General features: G+C 37.0%; 2 protein-coding genes across 2 annotated transcripts in view; both read left to right on the forward strand.

Annotated features, from left to right (window-relative positions):
• The first annotated feature begins 2314 nt into the window (after nucleotides 1–2314).
• LOC105520553 (olfactory receptor 2D3) lies at nucleotides 2315–4084 on the forward strand. The gene is given in 1 exon segment (XM_011954345.1): nucleotides 2315–4084. A coding segment is annotated over 1 exon segment (1065 nt). The 5' UTR covers nucleotides 2315–2679; the 3' UTR covers nucleotides 3745–4084.
• A 3842-nt stretch (nucleotides 4085–7926) lies between these two features.
• Nucleotides 7927–24828, forward strand: part of ZNF215 (zinc finger protein 215) — a 24648-nt gene continuing 7746 nt past the window's right edge. The window contains exons 1-4 of the mRNA XM_011954349.1: nucleotides 7927–8415; nucleotides 9348–9493; nucleotides 14300–14878; nucleotides 23455–23537. Of these exons, the coding sequence (XP_011809739.1) occupies nucleotides 14479–14878; nucleotides 23455–23537 (483 nt within the window). The 5' untranslated portion in view covers nucleotides 7927–8415; nucleotides 9348–9493; nucleotides 14300–14478. The remainder of the gene's footprint in view (nucleotides 8416–9347; nucleotides 9494–14299; nucleotides 14879–23454; nucleotides 23538–24828) is intronic.

Here is a 24828-nt window from a genome sequence, read left to right on the forward strand (position 1 = left end):
ATCTTGGCCTCCCAGAGTGCTGGGATTACAGGCGTCAGCCAGGCATGGTGGCTCATGCCTGTTATTACAGCACTTTGGGAGGTCAAGGTGGGAAGAAGAGTTTGAGCTCAGCCTGGGAAACATAGCAGGACCCTGCCTCTAAAAAAAAAAAAAAAGAAAGAAAAGGAAAAGAGGATATGACAGACATTACTTTGGGGCTAACAGTGATATGTTCTTAAGAACGTATAAGTTATTCTCTGTGGAATTTCAGAAATTATTGCAGGAGAAGAAGTGGTTCTTTGAATAGGCTGTTTCACTAATTTTGATAATTCCAATTATACCTAGATAGATACTGTGCCCTTATATTGTCAATATTTTGCCCATATTGTGCCCCCTTTCACTGTTGCAGTTACATATATTTGAAAACATGCTGTAAGTAAATTTTTGAGACTAAATTTTGAGTCTGGGGCAAATTTTTCCTTTCCATATTCTATTGAGAACTGGGTCAAAACACATGAATATTTAAGTCTTTTACTGTAATTGACAAAATTACTTTCCAGAAAGAGTAATACAAATTTTCCTAACCACTTGCTTTTGCAAATGTGTCCTGTTTGTGTACCTTCATTATACAGCTAATTAATTCTATACTTGCTAATTGTATGATTTGGGGACAGTAACTTAACCTTTCTGTGCCTCAGTTTCCTTACCTACAAGACAAAATTAATAGTATTTTAATTTATTTCATAATGCTATTAGGAAGATAAAATCCTATAAAACCCTAAAATTAATGCTGTTATGGGTTCAATGCTTAATGAATATACTAGCTATTTTTTGTTATGGTTTTGGTGTTAAAATCTTAGATAATTACCCAAGTGAAAATTTATCTTTCATTGTTTCAATTGTACTTATTCAGTTTTAATAATATTGAATATTTTTCTTATATTTAGTAGCTATTTGCATTTCTTCTTTGTAAATAGTCTGTTCATATCCTTGGCCCATTATTTCTTGGACTTCACAATTTTCATAGAGCTTTATACGAACTCTTAATGTAATAAGGTCATTTAATTTGACTTCTTTTCCTATTTGGATGCCTTTTATTTTTTTCTCTCTGCTGGTACTATGTTGAATATGATTGGTGAGAGTAGGCATCCTTGTCTTGTTCCAGTTCTCAAACAGAATGGTTCCAGCTTTTGCCCATTCAGTCAGATGTTGGCTATAGGCTTGTTACAGATATACCATCTTTCACGAGTCAGAATGGCTTTCATCAAAAAGTCAAGAAATAACAGATGATGGCGAGGCTGCAGAAAAAAGGAAACACTAATATGCTGCTAGTAGGAACGTAAATTAGTCCAGCCACTGTGGAGAGCAGTTTGGGGACTTCTCAAGGAACTAGGAATTAAACTCATACCAACAATCCCACTACTGTATATACACCCAAAGGAAAATAAATCATTCCACCAAAAAGACACACACAATTATATGTTCATCACAGCACTATTCACAGTAAAAAAAGATATGGAATCAACCCAGGTGCCCATCAATGGTGGATTGGATAAAGAAAACGTGTAACATATACACAATGGAACACTATGCAGCCATGAAAAAGAATGAAATCATGTTCTTCACAGCAACATGGATGCAGCTCAAAGCCATTATCCTAAGTGAACTAAGGAAGGAACAGAAAACCAAATACCGCATGTTCTTACTTGTAAGTGGGAGCTAAACATTGGGTACACATTGACATAAAGATGGGAGCAACAGACACTGGGGACGACTAGAGTGGGGAGAGCGAGGTTGGGGGAAACGGCTGAAAAACTACTTCTTGGATACTATGCTCACTACTTGGGTGGCAGATTCATTTGTACACCAAACCTTAGCATTTTTACTCCAAATTTTGTAACAAACTTGCACATGTACCTTAATTCTAAAATAAAAGTTGAAGAAAAATAAAATTATTTAAATGTTTTTCTGACATCTCCCTCCAACATTTCTCTCGGTTTGTGGCTTATCTTATGATTCTATTATCTCACAGAAGTCTTTCAATTTGTGTGGCAAATTCTGCACATATTTTTCTTCATGGTTTCTTAGAAAGTATTTGTGTTTTTCAAGTCTGGTCCTATCCAAATATCACAGAAACTTTAATGTATTTTTTCTTTTTGTATTGCTTTAATTTTAATATTTTATTTCTTAATCCAAATAGTTTGGCCTTTAGTGTAGGATAGCTAAGGCTTTACTTTTAAACCCAGCAAAAGTCTGTTGCTTCTTAATAGGTCAAATTAAGTTTGATTCCTGAAAACCACTTCACACTTTTGAAGTATATGTTATAATTAAATATGTGGTATTTTAAATAGTTAGTGGTAGAGTTTTCTGCATAAGGATAGTCCTAACAGTATATACAGTCATTTCCTAACAGTATATTTATAGCCAGTTAGTAAAATCCACATGAACTCTAACATCCTTACATCAGAACTAGCCAAGAGGGCTTTAACAGTATTATACTTTATTAAAAAGTGGTACTGTGGAGAGAGGATTTGGAAAATAACTAACTTGGTTTAAATTGCAACCAATTAATAATAATAAATATATGCATTTATTGTTAATCAGAACAAGCTGGATAGCAAAGAGCTAGAAATACTCAACTAGGTGTCAGTTTTAACATGACCTTCTTCTACAAGATTTGATGTCATAGACCCAACAAAAATGTGTTCTTTCTTCTTGTGCCAGACAGGCAACCAGGCAAAAGTATCAATGGGAGAAGAACACCAAACCTTTGTGTCCAAGTTTATCTTCCTGGGCCTTTCACAGGACTTGTAGACCCAGATCCTGCTATTTATCCTTTTCTTCATCATTCATCTGCTGACTGTGCTTGGAAACCTGCTCATCATCATTCTCATCTTCCTGGATTCTCGCCTTCACACTCCCGTGTATTTTTTTCTTAGAAATCTCTCCTTTGCAGATCTCTGTTTCTCTACTAGCATTGTCCTTCAAGTGTTGGTTCACTTCCTGGTAAAGAGGAAAACCATTTCTTTTTATGGGTGTATGACACAGATAATTGTCTTTCTTCTGGTTGGGTGTACAGAGTGTGTGCTGCTGGCTGTGATGTCCTATGACCGGTATGTGGCTGTCTGCAAGCCCTTGCGCTACTCCACCATCATGATCCAATGGGTGTGTCTCTGGCTGTCCTTCGGGTCCTGGGCCAGTGGGGCACTAGCGTCTTTAGTAGATACCAGCTTTACTTTCCATCTTCCCTACTGGAGACAGAATATAATCAATCACTACTTTTGCGAACCTCCTGTCCTCCTGAAGCTGGCTTCCGCAGACACTTACAACACAGCAATGGCCATCTTTTCAATGAGCGCAGTAATTCTCCTGGCCCCTGTCTCCCTGATTCTTGTTTCTCATTGGAATATTATCTCCACTGTTATCCAGATGCAGTCTGGGGAAGGAAGGCTGAAAGCTTTTTCCACCTGTGGCTCCCATCTTATTGTTGTTGTCCTCTTCTATAAGTCAGGAATATTCACCTACATGCGACCAAACTCCAAGACTACAAAAGAATGGGATAAAATAATATCTGTGTTCTATACAGTGGTGACTCCAATGTTGAACCCCATAATTTATAGACTGAGGAACAAAGATGTCAAAGGGGTTCTCAGGAAACTAGCTAAGAGAAAGTCCTTCTCTCACAGGCATAGACCTCTGAGTCTGACTTTTAGAGCTATGGTAACATCCTTTAAAAAGGAGCAAGATTTTAGTAGGCAATTATGAATTAGGTTATTTCAGGAAGAAGTATGAAAATGAACATGTTCTAAAAACTGTGAATACTACAATATAAACAAGAACATAGGAAAAAAATAAAAGCATGAAAAGTTAGGTCATTTCCTGATTGTAAAAGGTGTTGGGTGCTACTGTGAGGAGTTTGTAGTTAATTCAGCGGCCATGGGCATGTTTTAAGCACAGTCACAATTGAATCTAGGAGGTTTCAACCAGATTATTCTGAAATAACAGCTAATACAAATTCCAAGCATAATTCTAACATCAAAGACATCTCAAGTTTGTATGTCTTCAGCATACAAACCTTAGAATAGGCTCTGATTAAAACAATTAAAGTATCTGTAAGAATCTTTAATACTGGGTTCATTAGATCCTAGAGCATTTCAGCTTGTGAAAAGGTACCAGAGAAAATAATACTTCCTAGTTCTTCATATTCTCTCCTGAAAATCCCCCCAAATTTTATATCATCACCTCAAATTTCATGTAAGCATAGACTATCAAAGAAAAAGGGAATTCAATAGTAATATAATCCAACCACATATCTGAGACTTAAATTATTCCATAATATCTCTATCAAATAATTGTTCAGCATTTGCCTAACCAGGAATGACACAGCTCCTTACTCCATTGGGCCACTCTCTTTCATATAAAGGTAGTTTTTACTATTACAGAGATCTTCCTCATAAGTCAAAATTAATTTTCCTGTGTCTTCAACCTAGTTTCTCTAGTTTTAGTCTTAGAGCAATTGTCGTTATTCTTCTATACCAGAACACACTAGGTCAATTTCTGTATTTGCCCAAATTCAATTGTCTCTGCCAACTGCCATTAGTTTCTTTACAATTTCTTTATTTAACATGCTTTGGTACCCTGTATTCATCTTGGTCATCCTCTTTTGAAAGAGCCCAATTTACCTAATGAGTATTTCTTTAAAAAACAAAAGAGAAATTAGATTTTAGAAATTAGAGTTTACCAATTCTAGGGTGACCCCTCCATAGGCTTCAATGCCTGCACACCATGTCACACTGTGGCCCAACTTCTCTAAAGCAGTCAGTTCCAGAGTCTACTTCAGTTCCTCATAAACCCGTAATACAAATACACTGGTAGCCACTTCGCTCTTTCACTTGAACTTCTAACATTCACATGTTTAGAGGTGGTTTTCTATGGTAACTATTCTACAGCCATCATTCACATGGGGTCCAGAAACCACAGACCTCAGATTGACTGTGTAGAAGTCCCCTCCAGTGAAGAACTATCCAATAGCTGTACTTATTTCTTTCTTCTTTAATTCATACATACATACATCCATTTTAAAACCAGCTATTGATCTTTTATTTCATTTTATCTTATCCAATTCTGAGTGTATTTTATATACCCAGAGTAATGACTGAGACATACTGTATTTTAATACATATTTCTTACTATCTTTTAAAAACTTACTGGAACTGTACCACAATAGGCAAACTTTAATCTGGGGTATGATAATCACTGAAAACCTTCATTCAAATGATATGTGTTAGTTGAGGTGATATAGAGAAGGATAGGAAATTTTTAGTTGAATTTGGTAACTTTGGCTGCTAGTTATGATCTAGATGAGATCTATTTCAGTGAATAGAGGAAAAATAAGAAAATGTAAACAGACATTTGGAGATGTTTTGCCATGAGGGAGAAGGAGGAAATGAGGTGTGGTTAGGAAAGTGGGATTGTGGGGGTTTTATTCATTTTATTTTATTTTAGATGCTTAGGCTACTCCCCCACCCATTCCTTGCAGATTCTAGCCCCTGACTCACTGCCACTCTCCCAAAGATACTGCTCCTGTGTTATAGTTCTTGGTTATTTTAATTTTCACATAGAATGAAATATTCAAATAGTTTGCATTCTGAGATTCCTTATTCCTCGCTTCTTTAATGATTTCAGCTACTCATTCCCATGGTCATATCTTAAATATTGACATTAATGATAACTGCCATTCCCCTCTGACCACATTTCAAACACACTCCTGAATAAAATAAAATGATTGCTGTTGCTGTTTTAAAGCACTAAATTTTGAAATGGTCTGTATGCAGCAATGGATTACTGACACACTGAGAATTATGTTCCCACCCATTCCACCAAAACAGATGCCAGTGGGGCTTCTTCACAAAGCTGTCTGCATGAAACCACTACTTCCCATGCTAGGGAGGGAAGGGGAAAATAAACACTCAAAAAATTTCTAATGAAAACATATTTAATACATACACCAAGAAATCATCACAATGGTGACACATCAGTCAGGGTTTTTTAGTTTCAAGTAACAGAAACTAAGCATGATTTAAGTTAAAAGTAAAAATATTGAAATAATATTTGAGCCATGTAGCCAGAACCACCGACCAAAATCGTACCACAGAATTGGTCCTATGAATACAAGACTTCCATTTAGCATTAGAGGCATGATTTACCTGCCAACACCATCAGGACAGGACACTGCTGCCAGAGCTGCTGATTCTGGAAACTGAATATTGCTGCATCCATTGCCACTGTTGGAAAGAAAAAAATATGTCTTCTGACAAAAACAACTTGGGCCAGGTGATCAAACTGAACAACAACAATGATAAGTCATGTTGATAGTATGTACCTGTGATGTGATGTAATAAAAATGGTACTCTATCTCTGTGACCTTCATCTCCAGTCTAACCACAGGAAAAACATCAGAAAACTCCCAATAGAGGGAAATCATACAAAATGCTTGACCAGTACTCCTCAACCTGCCAAGGTTATCAAACACAAAGAAAGTATGAGAAACCGTCACAGTCAAGGAGAGCCTAAAGAGACATGACAACTAAATGTAATGTGATATTCCAGTTGGGATCCTGCATTAGAGAAAAGAAAAAAGATAAAAGCAAAACAAATAAACCAACTAAAGAAATCTGGTCTTTACCAACCTGGACAACATGGCAAAAATCCATCTCTACAAAACACACACACACACACACACAAATTAGCCAGGCATGGTGACAAGCACCTGTAGTTCCAGCTACTTGGGAGGCTGAGATGGGAGGATCACATGAGCTCAGGGAGCTCCAGGCTTCAGTGAGCTGTCACACCACTGCACTCCAGCCTAGCAGCCTGGGTGACAGAGTGAGAACCAGTCAAAGAAAAGAAGAAAGAAAAGAAGCAAGCAAGGAAGAGAAAGAAAGAAAAGAAAAGAAAAAAATAAAAAGAAAGAAAGAGAAAGAAAGAAAGGAAGAAGGAAGGAAGGAAAAAAGAAAAGGAAAGAAAAAAGAAAAGAAGAAATCAGAATAAAGTATTGTGGACTTAATAACGTATCAATGTTATTTCATTTTTTAATTTTTATATTTTATTTTTATTTTCTTAGTTGTAACAAATACACTATAATAATGTAAGAGGGTAATAATAGGGAAAACTAGTTGTGGAGTAAAAGGTAACTCTCTATATTACCTTCTCAATGTTTCCAAAACTGTAAATCCAAAGCTGCTCTAAAAAATAAAGTATATTTAAAAACAAACAAATAAAAGAAACTACATGATGTGTCCTTGTTTTTTTTGTGTCACTAGCTGTTCAAAGTTGCCATCTTGTTTTACCTTAGTCAACTCCTGGCCTAAATATAAAGCTCTCTCTGGTTTAAGTTCTTTCACTCTGCTCCTACATCACTGTTTACATGCCTCTGTGCAAGCACTAATCATATTATCATGTACTTAATGTCACCAAGCATTCTGTACTTTGTGACACACACATCCTTCCCTCTGTGTCTCCGCACCCACCAGATTTCCTCCTACCTCTCAGGCTGATCCTCCTCTCTTTTTTTTTTTTTTTGCAGGTCCTCCTTCCTGTTGGTGTTCCCCGGGCCACAGTCCCAGCCCATTTCCTTCTATTCTATTTTCTCTCTTCCTCTCTGTCTCTCCCTCTGCAATCCTATTCCAATGAATAGCATCAATCACCATCTACGCAGATTGACACAAATTTTACAGGTCTAGCCCCAGACATCTCTAAACTCCCAGATGCTTACATCCAAATACCTAACTGACAGTGCTTCTCGGATGCCACAAAGTACCTCATTCTTAACAAGCCAAAACAGAACAACGAACTGCAAGACCTCTTACTTCCATACAAAACTGAATGAATGAATCTGTGAACTAATAAACCAATAAAGACGATGTAAGACACAGACAATGTCTTGTTGAAATTGTCATTGTTTTTGATTGCAGACAAATGAGGTGTGGGGAAAAGAAAGGCGATTTGGACTCGTTTTCCCAGACGCGATGAGGAAGCGCCGGAAGTATGACGCTTATTTCTTCAAGCCACCAGAAGCGCCTCGTGAGTCTATTTACAGGGCCAGAGTTCCAAGAGTGAGGCGTGGGCGGGGCCTGCAGAAAGGGGCGGGGTTTGAAAAGACCCGATCTACCTTACCCACCTAGGTGGCGGGGACTACTGGGGTTCCTTCCATAGCTGGTGCGCGTGCGCAAGAGTGCGCCGAGTTGTACCGTCGCAATATATGAAACTCAGAGCGGGCTGTGAGTTGAGGGTTCGCGAGGTCAGGGATTCCTAGTTGCAGCGTGATTACCAACACCAGCTCCCTTCACTGTCCAAGACAGAGATTCCGCGGCTCCTCTCAGAACTGGCGCTTGGGAGTGATTGAACGGGCCCCTGAAGAGGAGCGGTGGCTCACAGGTATCACCCTCGTTGGTGGGCAGTGGGCACGCGGGGGCTTGGGATTGGGAATCACGCTTGAGGGCGTCCATGCGGAACGTGCAGCTCCCCTCAGCTTGCTTGCAGTTACCCAATTTCCACGCTGCCCTCCAAGGTCTGTGCCTGAGAACCCGGAGGAGGACGCGAGCTGACTGGAGGGATGGAAACGTGGGCTGCGGAAGTAAGACAAGCGTGAGAGCAGCGACAGAGGGCTAGGGATGGGCGGCCGGACGGCTAGGGTCAGGATCCAGCTCCGCTAAAGCAAGGATTTAACCACACTCCTGTCGCCTCTTCCATTCTGTAATAGGGGCAGTCTCCAGACGCTCAAAGTGGTTAGTATGTTATGATCAGCTGGCTTGGGAATGGCTGGTATTGATGCCTTATGGAAAAACCAAGTGTGACTGAATCAATCAACTGGGAAAGACAATGGAGTTTTAATTCCATATTGCCTTGTTTTCCCAGTCATTTCTGGCCACCTCCCTAAAACATTAAAACCTCCAAGTATGGTACTTATTTTAGTATAGTTATTTCTCCATTTACTATAATAAGTGACTTACATTCAGTCACTTATTTGCAAACTGTTTTCTGTTCCTTTTTATCTGAGCTAATCTCGCCAGGTGGTTCTTACCTCAAGCAGCTGTCCCACCTACAACCTGTTTGATTAGAAATAACCCTCTTCACAGACAGTATCCTTTTTCCATAATTAGCAGCTGTTCAAGTTCCTTGCGGCCGTAAAACCGTAGAACTGGTGCCACCTGATTATCTTCGTCTAACCCTCCAGTACGACGTTCGGGTCCCTCCGTCACAGTGGCACCGGCTCTGTGTCTTAATCCTGAATTCCACCTTTATATCAGAGGCATCTATTCAGTACTTTAGAGTTTAACGGTTGTATTTCTTGGCTTTGTATGTTCCAGTGTTCATGACTTACCATTTAAGCTACTTGAAGTCACGTCACACCTTGGATCTCTATCATCCAAACTGTTCCACCTCGGAAATCTTAATTAAATGCGGCATGCCATCTTGAACGTCTCTCCCTGTCCTAGCTCTGTAACTGTTTACAGTGAGTAATTCATTAATTTGTGTTTTTCACCTACAAACCTCCCAGTATATTTGTTGCTTTTTTTATTTCCTGAGTTGGATAGTTAATGCATCTCATTCTTGTTTAATTATATGTAAGGCTTTTCCATTGCCTATCAGGAGCTTCAGCTATGCTCTTTACATTTTGATGTACAATGTTTTTACTGTTTTTAGATACTTTGCAGTTGTACTTTTGATTCTCTTCTTTTTTTCTTTTTCTTTCTTTTTTTAGTAGCAAACATTTGAATTTTAGAGTAGGTGAAATTGTTTTTTCTATGTGGTTTTAATTTCTGGTTTTGCATTCTAGTAATAAACGTGGTTTCCACTACTCTTGTTTACCATTTATCAAGGATTTTCTATTTGGTAGCCTAATAAATCACTTTCATAAATATTCCCATAGGTGCTTGAATAGAAACTACATTTTATCTAGTTCTATTTGTTAGGCTAAGCATATTATTTATATCGCTATACTATTACTTTTTCGACTTTATCTGTCAAAGTCTAAGAAAGTTACCTAATATCCCTTTTCTATTATCATTGTTGACTTCATTTCTTGTTTTCTGAGAATTTTGCTAAAAATGTTTCAAGTATGTTGTACATTTAATGATAGTTATATTTCATTGAGTTATAATCATTTAGTTTCCTCTAATGTATTTGTGCTTTTAATGCATTATAATTTTAATTCACTACACTCTTGAATATTTTTTATTTGCCTAGTATATTTTAAAAATTATTTTACTTTCAGTTTTGGAGTTCTCGTTTTGGATGTCTTTTGAGTTTTATATAGTTTGAGTTTAAATTTTTACCCAGTACATTTATTGTTGCAATTAACATCTTTGTTACTTTTACTTTTTAGCATAAAGCTTTTTCTATTTTGTCTTTGACATATGGCCTGTGAGCTTTTATTTTTTCCTTCTCCATTTTTGTTACTTTCAAAGTATCTGGGCCCATAGTTCATTTTTTTTTGTTGGACTCAATGATACTACTTCAGGATTATTCCACCAGTCATATTTAAGAGATCACTCTCGGCTGGTTGCTCACACCTGCAATCCCAGCACTTTGGGAGGCTGAGGTGGGTGGATCACCTGAAGTCAGGAGTTTGAGCCTGACCAACATGGTAAAACCCCATCTCTACTAAATACAAAAAATTAGCTGGGCACGGTGGCAGGTGCCTGTAATCCTAGCTACTTGGGAGGCTGAGGCAGGAGAATCACTTAAACTTGGGAGGCAGAGGCTGCAGTGAGCTGAGATCGTGCCATTGCACTCCAGCCTGGGCAACAAGAGCAAAAACTCCGTCTAAAAAAAAAAAAAAGGAGAGGTTCTGTTTACTGAAATTCTTTTCCCATAGCATTGTGCTTATTTTCTTTAATTGAGCTTGTGTGTAGAGGTGGTTCCAATTTGTTTTCTATGTCAGGTGAGATCATGAGTCCTCTAAGTGGGCCTTTCATCTGCAGAAAACTTCACTGAGCCAGCTGCACCCTCATTGTTGCTTGTTTTGTGTCCTCACGGGTTAAGGCTGAGTGGTATATTTTTAGAGCAAGTAAAGAAAGATCTGCCTGGAAATTGTTAGTGTCCCGAACAAATGCAATTGCATAAATCAAAAGTGGAGCTAATGAGGCCAGATCAGGAGGAGCGTGAATGTCAACAGTTGTGGGAGGTTTTCAGTCTATTGTATTATGGTGAGCCTTGGCAGATGCGAATGAGGAGAAAGATGGACTTGTGTTACGAGTTTGGGGAGATGTCAAGGAGCACCCCAGAGGGATTCATTGCAGGAAATCTTGTTTCAGGGCAACTGGAAGCAATTTTCTATCCAGTGAGACCCAGGAATAGCCCAAGAAAGGCACCATTGCCCTTTTCCTCCCCGGGCCATGACAACATAAAAGGGATCTTTCAAAGCCAGAAGACATCTGCCTCTGTGGCTTTTCACTTGCTGTGGGAAATCCTTTGGGGAGCTTGCACTCACAGAGAAAAAAAAATTCTAAATAAATTGAATAAAGTTACAGGAAAATAGAGAAGATAGTACAACAGTGTGTCCATACACCCCTCCACTAATTTTTCCTATTAGTAATATTTTACATTAGTGTAGTACCTTTGTTACAATTAATAATACTACATTAACTAAAGTCCATGCTTTATTCAAGTTTAATTTTTACTTAATGTCTTTCTTATATAGAATCCATCCAGTATACCACATTACATTCTGTTGTCATGCCTCCTTAGGCTTCTCTTGGCTGTGACAGTTTCTCAGACATTCCTTGTTTCTGATCATGCTGACAGTTATGAGGGAGTATTGGTTAAGTATGGAGAACCATCTGTTGGAATTTTATGTTTTTCTCATTATTAGACTGGGGTTATGGGTTTAGAGCAGGAAGATCACAGAGGCAAAATGCCATTTTTATCACATTGTCTCAAGGCTACATCCTGCCAACATGACTTATTGCTATTGATGTTAATCTTGGTCATGTGGCTGAGGTGGTATTTGTCAGGTTTTTCCTCTGTAAATTTACCTTTCTCCTCCCCCAACATTTCCTCTTTGGCAGGAAATTCTTATGCAGAGTCCATACTCAAGGGGTGGGGTGGGGAGTTATGCTCTACCTTGTGGATGGCTGAAAATTTGCATAAATTATTCAGAATTTTTCTGCATAGATTTATTCTCCCCCATTTATTAATAAGTTGCCATTTATATCAGTGTGGCTCATGAGTATTAATTTGTTTTAATAATCTAATATTCTGTTGCTTATATTGTTCCAGATTTGGCCACAAGGAGCTTTTTCATTTGGCTCCTGTGTACCTTTGATGTGCCCCAATAAATGTTTCAGTTTCTTTTTTTAAAAAAATTTTTTGAGCATTTCTTTACTTTCTGGCACTATAAGATGCTCCATGCTTATGTTATATGAGCCTCAGTCCTAGAGTCAGCCATTTCTCCAAGAAATCCTGGTTCCTATTGGAGAATGGTATTAGAAACCAAGATCTGGGAGCTAATTGTTCTTTTGCTGCTGGGCTGTTCTTGCTTCTAGACCTACTTAGCCAACAGAGCAAGGAAATATGTGTTTATACTAATCTATGTATATATACACATATGTAAATATTTATGTAACCATCTTCATCTAATTCAGCCAAATACAAGTTCACACATAGGTCTCCAGCTCTAATCCATTATCACAAGGATCATTCTAGACTCCTTCCCTTGGTTTTCTGTAAATTTCTAGTCAAACATTGAGAAACCTAGCTCTTACCACTCATCTGCCACTAAACTATCTTTTAATAGTTCTGCGTGTCCTTCCCCTACTCTGTTCACTAATACTTATTTGAATGCTGAATGATCTATTCAGGCAGGCATTGCCATGGACAAAGTCACACAAACTTTTGGCCAATATGTAAGATCTAACATTGTAACATACATGTGTGCATATGATCTACTGAGTGCTTACTGTGTATCAAGAAATGAGATGAGAGCTCTTTTAATACCTATAATTTGATCAGATTTTTTATATCCATTTTACAGTTGAGAATGCAAATGCTCATCTTTATACATATAGTAACTAGTACGTTGGGATATAAACTCATGTATCTATGACTCCAAAGTATGTACTCATTTATATATCGCCGATAGCAGAGTTTCTAAACCTTGCAATTATCGACACTTTGGACTGGGTCATTCTTTGCTATCGGGGGCTATCCTGTGTAGGATATTTAGCAACATCCCTGGCTTTGACTTCCTAGAGGCCAGGTACAATCTCTAGCTGTAACAATCAAAACTGTCTCTAGACATTGCCAAATTTCCCCTGTTGGCAAACTCTCCTGATTGAGAACTACTAACCTTTGATGATCATAATCAAAATGACACCTGAATAGTAAATTGCATCTGGACTTGGAGAACTGTAAATCAAATAGAAAGTTGTATCTGGACAGCCCTGAATGTAGTGACACCTATAATTTGGCAGACTCTTTGAGACAACCCATAAAGTTGTGCTCAGTTGTTATGAGAGATATTGGCTCCTGGGGGAATTCCTTTGAGTCAGAGTGTTTCCTATACCACGTTTATCGGTCTCATCTCCCTGCACTTGAGCTACACTCTGCAAAGACTCACACTGAAGAAAAATGCGTATTATTCTGCTAGCAAGTTGTTTTTTGCCTTCTGAGTAAATTGGTGCCAAATAAGACTAATAGTAGTCTTGTGAGTCTAAATGTTCAGTTGCGCCTAAGACATCCCTGGTGGGCATTGCATAATTGTCCATAGTAAGCCCTAACAGATACAAACTTTTCACTGTAGTCTGGGAATCTACTTTTTGATTTATTCCTAATAATAGTTTATGGATATTATTCTAGTATATTTTAAACAATTGTCTCTTACCTTAATTTCTAGTGCTATTGTCAGTTTCACTCATAGAATTTTATTAGCATTTTAGTAAGAACTTGGGGTAAGATTTTTCAGTCATATCTATTCTGAAACCTTAATATCCTACCTAAAGTTTTGTGTTGCTTAATTTTAAGGTAAAAATGGTTTGCTACCTGATATAGAATAAATCTAATTGTAATTCAATTATGAAGTCTTTTTAAATCAAAGGACTCTTCATCATTTGTTTTGGTATATCTGTTTATCTGTGTGTGTCCTTTGGGAAACTGGTTAGGAGAAAGGGAAAGCATATTTTCTAGTTTTAAGAAAGGAAAATAAAATAGAGAATCCAGATATGTATTTTTCTTAGGCAATTTTAATAGCAGTAGTTATGTTTTAAAACTATGCTAATATATGTTTGTTACCTGTGGGTTAATTTCTATCTTTTTTCAGTTGCTCAGGTATCTGAATATTGGCTCTGTGTATAAAGTTCCTGGAGCTTTCCTTCTTACCGTGAAATAACTTGGCTTAAATCACACTGCATATAGTACACAGGTGCTTAGCTCAAGCCTGAGAATTACTGCAATCTAGTAAGGTGGATTTGAACTACTGTGGGAGTTCTATTTAGGAAGATGCAGCCTCTGAGCAAGTTGATGGCTATCTCAAAACCTCAAAACCTGTCTCTACATGAACAAAGAGAGGTTCTGAGAGCAGATATCTCTTGGCAGCAGGAAACTATCCCCGTCGTGGAGACACATGACTCTGAGGCATCTCGTCAAAAGTTCAGGCATTTCCAGTATTTGAAAGTGTCTGGGCCCCATGAAGCCCTGAGCCAACTCTGGGAGCTCTGTCTTCAATGGCTGAGACCAGAGATTCATACAAAGAAGCAGATTATAGAACTGCTGGTGCTGGAACAATTCCTGGCAATCCTGCCTGAAGAAGTCAGAACGTGGGTGAATTTACAACATCCAAACAACAGTAAAGATATGGTGACCCTCATAGAAGATGTGATTGAAATGCTTGAAGGTGAAGGTAAGAATATAAAAAAATTGAAGGTAAAATACTTGACCTTTCCCATGTAAAGAGAAACTATCTTTTTTTGAGGTCAGAGGGTATCAGGTGCCAGATCTTGAAGGACTTTATACTACTCTATTAGGCAAACTTGACTTTATTCTGTAGGTAATAGAAATAGAGAATTAGATCTCACAGATTGGGTAGGGGAGTGAGACAGTTTGATTTGCCAGTTAAAAATATTATGTTGACATCAATTTAGAGCAGGAGTTGGTAAAATATGGCACACGGGCCACATATTTTTTAAAATAAAGTGTTATTGGAACACAGCTATGTCCATTTACATTTTGTCTATGATTGCTTTTGTGCTATGAGGAGAGTTGGGTACTTGTAGCAGAGACTGTATTGTCCACAAAGTCTAAAATATTTGTTATCTGCCCCTTTACAGAAAAAGTTTACTGATGTCTCACTTAAAGGAGAGATCTGAGGGTTCTGAAAATAGAAAAACCAGTTAGGCTATTGTGATAGATTAGGTGTTAGGGAATGAGCATTGGGAAAGCAGGAGTTTGAACCTAGAGGAACTATAAACTTATAAATAGGATATCTTTTGACATAAATTCACATGTACTGGCCTGCATGAGTGGAATTTGGGAGTGGGGAGAGAAGTTGTAATACTTTAATTATGTGGCACGTTTTATTTGAGGTTCCTGTGGGAGTTCCACAATGAATAAGCCAATATATAGTTAACAGTATGCCTTCAGTGTTCAGAAAGAGAAGATTTGGAAGCTTATATGTATGGACAGAGAAGCAGAAGAAATACAAATCCTTAGGGAGCATCAATATTTAAGAGCTGGTCTAGATGTAACTATCAGTTACAGGAAATATAGAGGATAGTGCAACATGTTGAACTATACCATGATAATACCATTTGTAAAATCCAAACTGGGAAACTATAAGACAGTCTAGTTTTTAAGGGAATAGGGAGGAGTATGGCAAAGTGATATGGAGATTAGTTATACATCTTTTAAGTTTTTTAAATCATGTGAATGTGTGGACCTTATAAGACATGAGGCCATGAACTGGATATTTAATGAGGAATTATTGATTGGGGAGAGTGATTGTGTTGGTATTGTGGTTATATTTAGTCTTTGTCTAAAAAATAATTTTTAATGAGCAAAAGAAGAGAAGCCTGATAAGCAGCCTAGAAAGTAATAATCTAGGAAATCAGAGAACCAGAAAAGATTGGTATCTGAGTTAAGAAAGGAGAAATTTTCAAGAAGTGAATGTTCAACAATGGTATAACAAAAAGGTCCTATTAAGATCAATATTAAAAATAGTTCATTGAAATTGTTGATTAGGAGTAATTTTAAGGTTTAGTTGGAGCAGTTTTAGAGGATTTGAGGGGTGCTTCTTTGTAGTGAGTTGTATTAGTTTTCTATTGCTACTATAATAAATTACCACAAACTTGGTGGCTTAAAACAACATGAATGTATTATTCTACAAGTCTGTAGATCAGAGATCCAACACGGGTCTCCCTCAGCTAAAATCAAGGTAAAGGTGGTACCGTTTTCTTTCTGGGGCTTATGTTCCCCTTCCCATGTCTTCAAAGCTAGCAACAATGGGCCAAGTCCTTTCCACACTGCCACATCTCTGACACTTTATTCTGTTGTCATAGCTCTTGCTCACTCATGGTGCTTCTCACTATCTCACCACACTGGGAAAGGTTCCTCACTTTTCAGGATTCATGTAATTAGATTGTGATCACCTGGATAATTCAGGATGATCTCCTTCATCTTAAGGTCCTTGACTTTAATCACATCTGCAGAGTCCTTCTTGCCATGTATCCAAGGACTAAGACGTGGATATCTTTGGGGGCTACTATTCTGCCCATCATATGGGTTAAAAAACATAGGTATGAGGTGGGAATGTGATCATGATTATAGACTATTCTTGAGAAATCTAGTAGAAAAGACAAATGAGAGGTTGCAGGGTAATACAGAACTGAAGAAAGTCTTTTGGTTGTTTCTTTGGTTTGTCTGGTGGCTCTCTGAAAAACCTGCTCATAGGGCTTGCCCTTATTTTACCTAGCTCAAAAGTCACTCAGAACTGAGTTGGCTACCTGGGGTGTATTTTTCAAAAACATTTCATGGAAAATGTATTAGCTACTGCTGTCTGAGATAATAAATAACAGTTGAGATGCTGAAGAATGATATGCTTTGAGGGAATAAGGGATTTTGAAAGCTCCCACATATTTCTGAAAATCTGGAAGACTGAAGACATGTTTAGAAAGACCTGAGAAAGCCCTAACTCTTATCTCTAGCTGACCTTCAGGTGCTACACAAGCAAGAAGTGAAGAATAATGTAGAGTTAAAAGTGTCTGACTGAGTGAGTGTGCCCTAATACACACAGTGCATCTGCAGAGACCAAGTGATGGTTTTTGTTTTTGATATTATTTTTATGTTTCAAGGCATTTAAGAAAATCTCTGTGATATCACAAGCTGACCACTAAGCTGAGGGAACAGATTCATGCAGGTAAGCACAACATGGAATATAGACTTTACAAAATTAGTTCAAAAGTTACTAAATGAGCAATAACTACAACAGTTAGAGCCTCAAAATATATGAAGCAAATACAGAAGTGAAAGAGAAATAGATCAAGAATAATTATTGGAGATTTCACCCCAATTTTATTAACAGAAATACTAGAAAAAAGATTAAAAAGGAAATAGAAGACTTGAGAAACACTATAAACTGACTTGAACTAACAAATATACAGAGTGTACTACCCGAAAAACAACAGAAGATACATTTTCAAGTATACATGGAATAGTCTCCAGGATAGACCAAATGTTAGACTAAAAAACAAGTTTCAGTACATTTAAGTAGATTGATATCTCATGAAGTATCTTTTCCAACTATAGGAGAATTAGAAATCAATAACAAGGAAATCTGGATAATTCACAGATAAGTGGAAATTAACAGTCACATAATCAATGGGTCAAAAAGGAAAGCACAAAGGAAATGAAAAAATATTTTGAGAAATGGAAACAAAAATACAACATACCAAAACTTATGACGTACAGTGAAGGCATGGCTCAAATTATAGCTATAAATGCCTACATTAAAAAAAGAGATCTCAACCCTCTACCTGAAGGAACTAGGAAAAGAAAACCTAAAAGCAAGATGAAGAAAAAAAATAAATATTAGAGCAAAGATAAATGATGTGGAGAACACAAAAGTAATAGAACCAACAAAACTGAAAGTTGGTACTTTGAAAAGATCAACAAAATTGACAAAGGTATAGCTACACTGACCAAGAAAAAGAGGACTCAAATTACTAAAATCAGGAAAAGTGGGGATATTACTACTGACTTTGCATAAAATGAAAGGGCTCATAAGAGAATACTACGAGAAATTAAATGCCAACAAATTAGATGCACTTAGATGAAATTAACAAATTCCAAAAACAAATGACCAAAACTGACTGAAGAAATAGAAAATCTGAACTCAACTCACCAATAACAAAAGACTGAATTAGTTATTTTTAAACTTTCAAGAAAGAAAACTCAAAGATGATATGGCTTCACTGGTGAATTCTACTAAACTTTTGTAAAATTAACACCAGTATTCTCAAACTCTTCCAAAAAATAGGAGGAATACTTTTTAACTTATCCTGTGAGGCAAGTACTAATCTGATGCCAAAGCCTGACAAAGACATCATAGCAAAAGAAAAATGGCAAACCAAATCCAACAGCATTTCAAGAGGACTATACAAAATGACTTCGTGGGATTTATACCAGGAATGCAAATATGGTTCAACAAATGAAAATATATCAGTGTTGTACATCATATTAAACCAGTGAAAAGGGAAAAATTGCATGATTATCTCAATTGATGCAGAAAAAACATCTGACAAAATCCAATGCCCTTTTATGACAAAAAATAAAAAACAGACTAGAAGTGAACTCACTCAACCTGACAAAGGGCATTTATAAAAGAACCCACAGTTAACATTATACTTGATGAACTTGATGAACAAGTGAAAGCTTTGTTCTTAGAATCAGGAACAAGACAAGAATGCCACTCTTGCCACTTCTATTCAATGTCATACTGAACATTCTAGCTAGTGCAATTAGGCAAGAAAAAAAAGGTATCATGATTAAAAAGGAAGAAGTAAAACTATCCCTACTGGCAGATGTTATACTCTTATATAGCCAAAATTCTAAATAACCCAGTAAAAAACTATTAGACCTAATAAATTCAAAGTTGCAGGATGCAAGATCAACAAAAATAGGTTATGTGCCTATAGCAGTGAATCACCCTAAAAAGAAACCAAGAAAATAATTTCATTTATAATATGTGAAAAATAAAAGAGAGGTGTAGGACTTGTCTGCTGAAGACTACGAACCATTGTTGAAATTAAAGACCTAAGTAAATCCTGCGTTCACAGATTGGAAAACTTAATGTCATAAAGATAATACTCCCCCAAAGCAATCTACAAATTCAAATGCAATCCCTACAAAATCCCAGCTGCTTTTTTTTTTTTTCTGGCGGAAATGGACAATTTGATCCTAAAATTCATATGGAATTGGAAAGGACCCAAGATAGTCAAACTGCCTTCATAAAGAAGACAGTTTTACAATGTATACTTCTCAATTTGAAAACTCACTAAAAAACTGCAATAATCAAAGCTATGTGGTATTGGAATAGAATTAAGAGTCCAGAAATAAACTCATACATCTATGTCCAATTAATTTTTGACAAGGGTGCCAAGGCATTAAATGAGAAAATAATAGTTTTTCAGCAAATGTTGCTGGGACCACTTGATTTCCATATGCAAAAGATTGGAGTAGGGGCCTTACCTCATATCATGCATAAAAGTTAACTCAAAATGGGTCAATTGTCTAAATATAAGAGCTAAAGTCATAAAATTCTGGGAAGAAAATATAGAAATAACTCTTCATCACCTTAAGTTTGGTAATCAATGATTAGCTATGACACCAAAAATACAAGAAACAAAAGAAAAAATAGATAAATTAGACCATCAAAACTAAACACTTTTTTGCATCAAAAGACACCATCAAGGCAGTGAAAAACCTACAGAATGAGAAAAAACATTTTGAAAATATATCTGATAAGGGTCTAATATCAGGAAAATATAAAGAACTCTTACAATTCAATAACAAGATAAGCAACACAGTTTTTTAAATGGACAAAGGACTTGAATGGATATTTTTCCAAAGAAGATATACAAATGGCCAAAAACTATAAGAATAAATGTTCAGGATCACTAGTCATTAGAGAATTGCAACTCAAAACCATAATGACACCCACTAGGATGGCTATAATGAAGGAAAAAGAATAGGGTTAGCTAGGATATGGAGAAATTGTTTGGAATTGTATGTCGTTGTTGGGAATATAAAGTGGTTCAGCCATTGTGAAAAACAGTTTGGTGGTTCCTCAAAAAATTAAACATAGAATTACCATATACCCCAGAGAATTCAAGACACATATTCACATTAAAAAGTGGAAACAACCCAGATATCCATCAACTGTGCTATATACCTACAATGGAGTATTATTCTGCCATAAAAAAGAATGAAGTACTGATACATGTTTAAAAAAAAATGTTTGGAACTCCAAAACATTATGCTAAGTGAGAGAAGTCAGACACAAAAGGTCACATACTATATGATTCAATTTATGTGGAATGTCCAGAATAGGCAAATTTGTAGAGACAGTATGAGGAAAGGGAGTGTATGGGAGTGACTCCTAAATGAATATGGGGCTCTTTCTTGGTAATGAAAATGTTCTGGAATTACATAGTGGTGATCATTGCACAACATTATGAATGTATTAAAAGCCACTGGATTATATTCTTTAAAATAGCTAATATGGTGAATTTTACATTATGTGAATTTTACCTTTTCTTAAACTTAGTTCTAAGCTTAATAGAGAATGAAGTGACTTCACTAGAGCCATGATAGAATGGGAGAAAATTCAAGAATCAATGTAGTGTAGTGGAACTCTGAAAAAAGTTGGAGAATATGCAAAAAGCAAGGATGTGAAAATTGAAAGGATAGGAGGATGCAGTTATCGACTGATTTATCTAATTTTATACGCATGGTAGGATAGTTCTAACTAATAAAGACCGGAGTATAAGCAAGGAAGTAGATTGGTTGCTGATGGTTATTAGAGATAAGAAAGTCAAAGTTCTGTCAGTCTGAGTTGCTGGAAGGGGTGTCTGTGCCAGTGTTGAAGTAACCTATTAAAAGACTGTCAGGATTTGGGGTGAAAAGCAACAATGTGAACCAAGTAACCACAGTTTTTATTGGCCTAGTACAATTACTTTAGTGTTAGTCATTCACAATACACTAGGCTCTCTGAGGGCAGGTATTTGTGTATCTCGCACATAGGAGATAGTAAATATGTGTTGAAAAAATGAATGTGTGATAGCTTAATATATTATAACATCAAGAACAGTATAGTTAAATGGCATAAACCAGTAAAATATTTTTGCATGACAGAAAATACTAGGAAGTGGAAGGGAGGTACAAGTAGATCAGAAAAATTTCCAAGATCATAGTGCTTACAGGATGGAAAAAGGTGCCTTTGATGATGCCAAGATCCATTTAGCAAGGGAGAAGGAAGAGTCTATAAAGAACTTGAGAATGTATATAGATGTTTCTTTGAATGGAATGAGGGCTTCGGAGAACACAATGGTAAAAGTTCAAGAAGGGGAGGTCAGCAGAGAAGAACTAAGAGAAGAAAAGGATATTCAGAGAGAGCAATAAATAAGAGGATAGCTGATTGGAGGGATTTGCACCTTTCCAAGATACCTCAAGAATTTCCAAGAATGTCAAGAACAAGGAACAACATTGTACTGACTGTCCTAAAGATTATGGAATTGAGCAGACTGACATTCTACAAAGTGTTATATAGACCTGAATAAAGTTAACAGATCTCAGGGCCAGGCTCACACTTGTAATCCCAACTCTTTGGGAGGCTGAGGCCGGAGGATCACTTGAGGCCAAGAGTTCAAGACCAGCCTGGGCAGCATTGAAAGATCCTGTCTCTAAAGAAAAAAAGAAAAAATATAAAACAAAAAACAAACATTATCCGAGCATGGTGGCACATGCTTGTAGTCCTTGCTATTCAGGAGGCTGAGGCAGGAGGATTGGTTGAGCCTAGGAGTTTGAGATTGTGGTAAGGTGTGATTGCACCATACTGCACTGCAGCCTAGACTGAGCGAGACCCTCTTTTAAAACAAACAACAAAAAAAGTTAGACCATAATATTTACAGCATTCACATGGTACGTTGCTGAGAAATTTGGATTTTTGTTTGCTTTTATTCAGACAGGGTCTCACTTGTCCCAAGGCCTGGAGTGTGGTGGTGCGATCACCACTCACTGCAGTCTCGACCTCCTAGGCTCAGGTGATCCTCCTCCCTCAGCCTCCCAAGTAGATGAGAACACATACACACACCACCATACCTGGCTAATTTATTATTATTATTATTTGCAAAGAAAGGGTCTCCCTATGTTGCTTAGGCTGGTCTTGGATGCTAGGCTCAAGCATTCCTCCCACCATGGCCTCTCAAAGTGTTGGGATTACAGGTGTGAGCCACCAGGCCTGCCCTGATAGTGTTTTAAGTCCCCATGCAGTTGTTTAAATTATTGTTGAACCCAATTATACATTTATAATGGAGAATTCATGCTGATTATTATGTAACTGCATGGTTTTAAGATTTCTGGGGGGTTTCAAAGGTCATTAAAAGTTTTAAAATGGGGGTGGAGATGATACAGGTTTGCCAAATCTTTTTAAGTAAAACATTTTTTAAATCAATAACATACTAGAAGACATTTTACCATCAAAAGAAAGTCCCTTATATTGAATAAATGTAATGTTATAACAAACTTACTACATTGTTTCTACTCTTTTCATTTCACCCTGAATCAGTGAAAACTTCACAGACCAGTGTGACACTTGAGGATCACTGATGTAACTCATGAATCTTCCACAGTGGCCCCTGGATAAACTTCTCACTGAATGGCTGAATAAGAGAATTGGTTGTCCCTCAGAATTTTATGTTTTGAAAGAAGCAATAGTTCAAGGTGGACAGGTTGCTTAGGTCTGTGTATAGTAAGCACAGAGCAACTTACAGGAAAACAATCCTTGAAAAGAATTCTCTCTGGAGTGTTTGAAGAAGGGATTGGTTGGGTAAAATATTATAAGCTCCAAGTAGAATTACAGCCTGTGATGGCTACGCTGTAGTTAGGCTTTAGTTATGACAGAATTAGTTATTTTTTGGAATCTGCTATAAGCATAGATGAGGTCTGAAAATACTATTTTGTCCCTCTTTCTGATTCAATAGATCTCAACCCATGGAAGCATATCAGAATCACATTTAAAATATTTTTAAAATACAAGATCTAGGCCTGACCTTTGAAGATTGTGTTTGCTGGTAGGGCCTGACATTATTTTTTTCAAAATTCTATGGATAATTCCTGTGAATATCATATTAAAACAAGTATAATTATTAGAAGTTGCTCTAGGGCAAAACTTGTCTCCCTAATATTTTCCTTCCTCTTCCTCAGATACGCCCTGCAAGGACTCTGCCCCACAGATGGGGAACATTAAGGAGAAAATGAAAGCTGGCTCACGAACAGGCAAGCCACAGGTGAATTAGGATTCTAGTCGTTACTGAACATATATGCTCATTTTTAGTATTACCTGCTTTCAATTTTTTGATCTTTGAACTTTTGCCAAACATGGTTCCATCCAAGAACATAAGACTTTTATTTTCCCACAGGACACTGGACCTATTTTAGTTGGTGATATACTCTTAGCTATATAGTCGCTCTGTGTATCTGTTCCCTCAAGAATATAGTTTTATTTTATCTGTAGACGCTATAGATGTAAAGCCTACTCAAAAAATGTCGAGAATTAAGGCTCAAGAGTAGAATCCAGAGCAGTGTCACTTACTAGGCAAGAGTAGAAGAAACCTCAAAGCATACTAAAAAGACAGGACCAAAAGATGTAGGGGAAAACCAGGGAAATATGATGTCACTAACGCCAAGGGGTAAGAATATTTAAGGAAGCGTCAAAGTAATACAGCCCAAGTAGTGTCTATTCACTCAGGGAGATACTAAAATGCACAGGAATCTAAGCCAGATGTGGTGTGTTGAGGAAAGAGGAAGTGAGGAAGCAGACAAAATTAATGCAGACAACTTATTTATAAAGACTGGCTTGAAGGAGAGGAAAGGAAGACGTTTATATATTTCAGTGAGATTGAAGGTGCCACTAAAGACAGGGTTGAGGATGCTGGAGAGAGAAGTGGAATAATTGATGGTGTGATAAACGAGGGAATTTATTCATTAGCCAATATTTATGTAGTGCATAATATGCCAGATACTGTTCTGAGGGCTGAAAATACAACTGATAAATAAAACAAAATCCCAGCCTTGTGGAGATCACATTCTGGTAGAGGTATACAGGCAAATACAAGCAAATAAGGTAATTGTAGAGAGTAATAATTATTACATAAAAATAAACAATGCAGTAGTAACTGATTAATAGGGAGGCTACTTTGGGCAGTCAGTCAATCTTGCCCATTTGATGAGTGATGTTAAACTGTGAGTCCCAAATGAAAACAGTTATCAGGCAGCATTTCTTAATTAAAGAAAATGCCCTGCCTCTCCTCCCAGCAGAGCCTACATTTTAATTACAAATTTCCATCAGAACTACCACAAACTCTTCCTGTTTTGAACTCCTTTTAAGTAAATTATTTGTATGGCATAGTAATTTTTTGTTCCACAGTTATTTCAGTTGTCTTTTTTCCCCCTCAACCATAATGTACACTACTCTAGAATAAGGACTGCACTTCACTTTTCTTTTGTATCCTTAACAGAGTATATATAGTACCAATTTGTTTGGCCCTTACTACAATTTGATTTTCTTTTTTTTTTTTT

This window comes from Colobus angolensis, unplaced genomic scaffold (genome assembly GCF_000951035.1).
Source record: "Colobus angolensis palliatus isolate OR3802 unplaced genomic scaffold, Cang.pa_1.0 Scaffold381, whole genome shotgun sequence".
NCBI classification, from domain to species: Eukaryota; Metazoa; Chordata; class Mammalia; order Primates; family Cercopithecidae; genus Colobus; species Colobus angolensis.